The sequence below is a fragment of the Pteropus alecto genome, unplaced genomic scaffold, assembly GCF_000325575.1.
Source record: "Pteropus alecto unplaced genomic scaffold, ASM32557v1 scaffold45, whole genome shotgun sequence".
NCBI classification, from domain to species: domain Eukaryota; kingdom Metazoa; phylum Chordata; class Mammalia; order Chiroptera; family Pteropodidae; genus Pteropus; species Pteropus alecto.
Window position 1 is genome coordinate 40,821,146 of NW_006442491.1, and position 1,876 is coordinate 40,823,021.

At 66.3% G+C, this 1,876-nt stretch overlaps 1 protein-coding gene across 11 annotated transcripts in view; it reads right to left on the reverse strand.

The window, feature by feature from the left end:
• RGS19 (regulator of G protein signaling 19) overlaps positions 1–1,870 on the reverse strand; it is a 5,533-nt gene extending 3,663 nt beyond the window's left edge. For 2 of the 11 annotated variants that reach the window (XM_015597155.2, XM_006921995.3), the window contains exons 1-2: positions 1,013–1,464; positions 486–576 (exon numbers count right to left, since the gene is read on the reverse strand). In XM_015597155.2, the coding sequence (XP_015452641.1) occupies positions 486–576; positions 1,013–1,212 (291 nt within the window). In that variant the 5' untranslated portion in view covers positions 1,213–1,464. Of the gene's footprint in view, positions 1–204; positions 1,465–1,504 lie in introns of those variants that run through there. The other 9 variants (XM_025039962.1, XM_015597158.2, XM_025039958.1 and 6 more) reach the window with 7 other exon arrangements.
• Positions 1,871–1,876: the final 6 nt, after the last annotated feature.

Genomic DNA, 1,876 nt, shown 5'->3' on the forward strand with positions numbered 1-1,876 from the left:
CGCGGCGGCCCGGCCCCGCGAGCCGACCCCGCGTGCCCCCTGCGAAGCCGATGGAGGATCCCAGCGTCCGCGGGCGCCGGCGCCAGCGGCCAATCAGCGCCCTGGAGGCAGTTTTGAACGCCTCCCAACCACCGCCCCTGCCTGTGCCAACAGGCCAGCGCCCTCCCTCCCCCGCCACCCACCCACCCACACACACGCACGCACGCACGTCTGCCACGCGGCTCGTCCTGGCCTGGAGGCTCTCGACTTGGTTTCACTTTATTTTCTCATCTCTCGGCTTGTGGCCTTTTAATCTTGTCTGGCCCATGTTGGCCTCTGGGGGCTCCGTGCTCAAGCCGGGAGGGTGAGCAGTGCTCAGAGGTGACAGCACCCAGATAACGCACACTTAGGGCACCCTTGCCCCCAGGGCCTGGGCACCCAGAGGCCCCTGCCCTGACCCAAAGCTAGGGCAAAGTGCAAGGTCCCCTGGGACCTACGCTCCTCACCACCTGCCTGTCGCTCCTTGAGAGGATGGGGGGCTCGCAGCCAGGGGCGGGAAGCAGCAGCCCTACAGCCTTTCCCTCAGGGTTCAAGTTTCTAGGGAAAGGAAGGGGTGTGGCAGCCTCTGAGGTCTGGTAGCTGTACCCCAGAGGCACTGCGACTTCCCCAGGCAGAGCTGCCCTTCCTCCCTGCACCCCCACCCAGTGAGTGGGGGCAGGGCCCCAGGCCCGTTCCCCCACCATCTCCAACTCAGCTCTGAATTGGCAGTGGGGGCCTGACTGAGGGTGCAGAGCCCAGGTGTCTGGGGCCAGGTTTGGGGCAGAGGGTTTACCAGTCCCTTCTGTCCAGGTTTCAGACCCTGGACCTGGTCGCCTTTCGCTGGACCTGACTCCCTCCACCCTTTTCAGGCGGGCTGCCCCCCCCCACCCGCCCCCTTCTGTGTCCCCAGGGCACCTGCTCTTTCCTGGGGGCGGTATAGGGTCTGACTAGGGTTCCTGTCCCTCATCCTGGAATTTGGGAGGGGGCTCCTTACCCTCCTCCAACCCCTCCAAGCTCTGGCCCCTCGGTCTGGGACAGGAGAGGCTGGACAGGCAGCAAGTCTGGCCTCTGGGGACAGAGGTTCCCTCGGGAGCGGCTGCTGCTCTGCTCCACAGAAGGAAAAAGAACGTCCTGGAGCCCGCCCAGTCCAAAAAAAGAATAAGAAAACGTGACAATCCCAGAAAAAAATGTCATAACCTTTGGAGGGGTTTGACAGAGCGACTCTAATCCCTCCTCTGACCCTAGTCACTACCTTTCCTATCTGCTGCCCCCCCACCTGGCTGGTAGGGGAGCCCCAGCCTGGTGCCAGCAAGGCAGGTCAGTTTCCTGAACCCCGGTAACCCTCGCCAATGGCTGGGGCGCCTCAGCCCTCTCTGCGGGCAGGGTTTGGCCCCAAGGAGCCTGTCTCCTGCAGTAGGGGCCCCTTCCTCCAGGCTCTGACGTCCCCAGCCCTACCTCCAGGTACTCGCCGTGGCGCCCCACTCACCAGCGACCCGATGGCGAGGGGGGGCGGGAGGGGCCACGCTCGCTCTGGGCCCCACCCTCCCTGTCGAAGGGGCGTGCGCTGCAGCCGCAGGGACTCGAGTCAGACGGCAGGAGGTTCTCCTGCGGCGCTCCGGAGGGCGTCCGGCGCCGGGCCCGATCGGCTGGGGCCGGGGCGCAGCGCCTCCCCTGCGACTCCAGGGCTCGGAGGCTGCCAGATCCAACGGGGCGGGGGCGGATGGGGTGTCCCGCCTCGGCCCCTCCCCGCCAGGCTGAGGGGGGCGGGAGACGCGGAAACCTGGGTTCTTCCGGCCCCCCTTTGAGCAATCACTTCCCCAGGCTCTGAGCTGCAGAAAAGGGGAACCGGTTGCAGTGC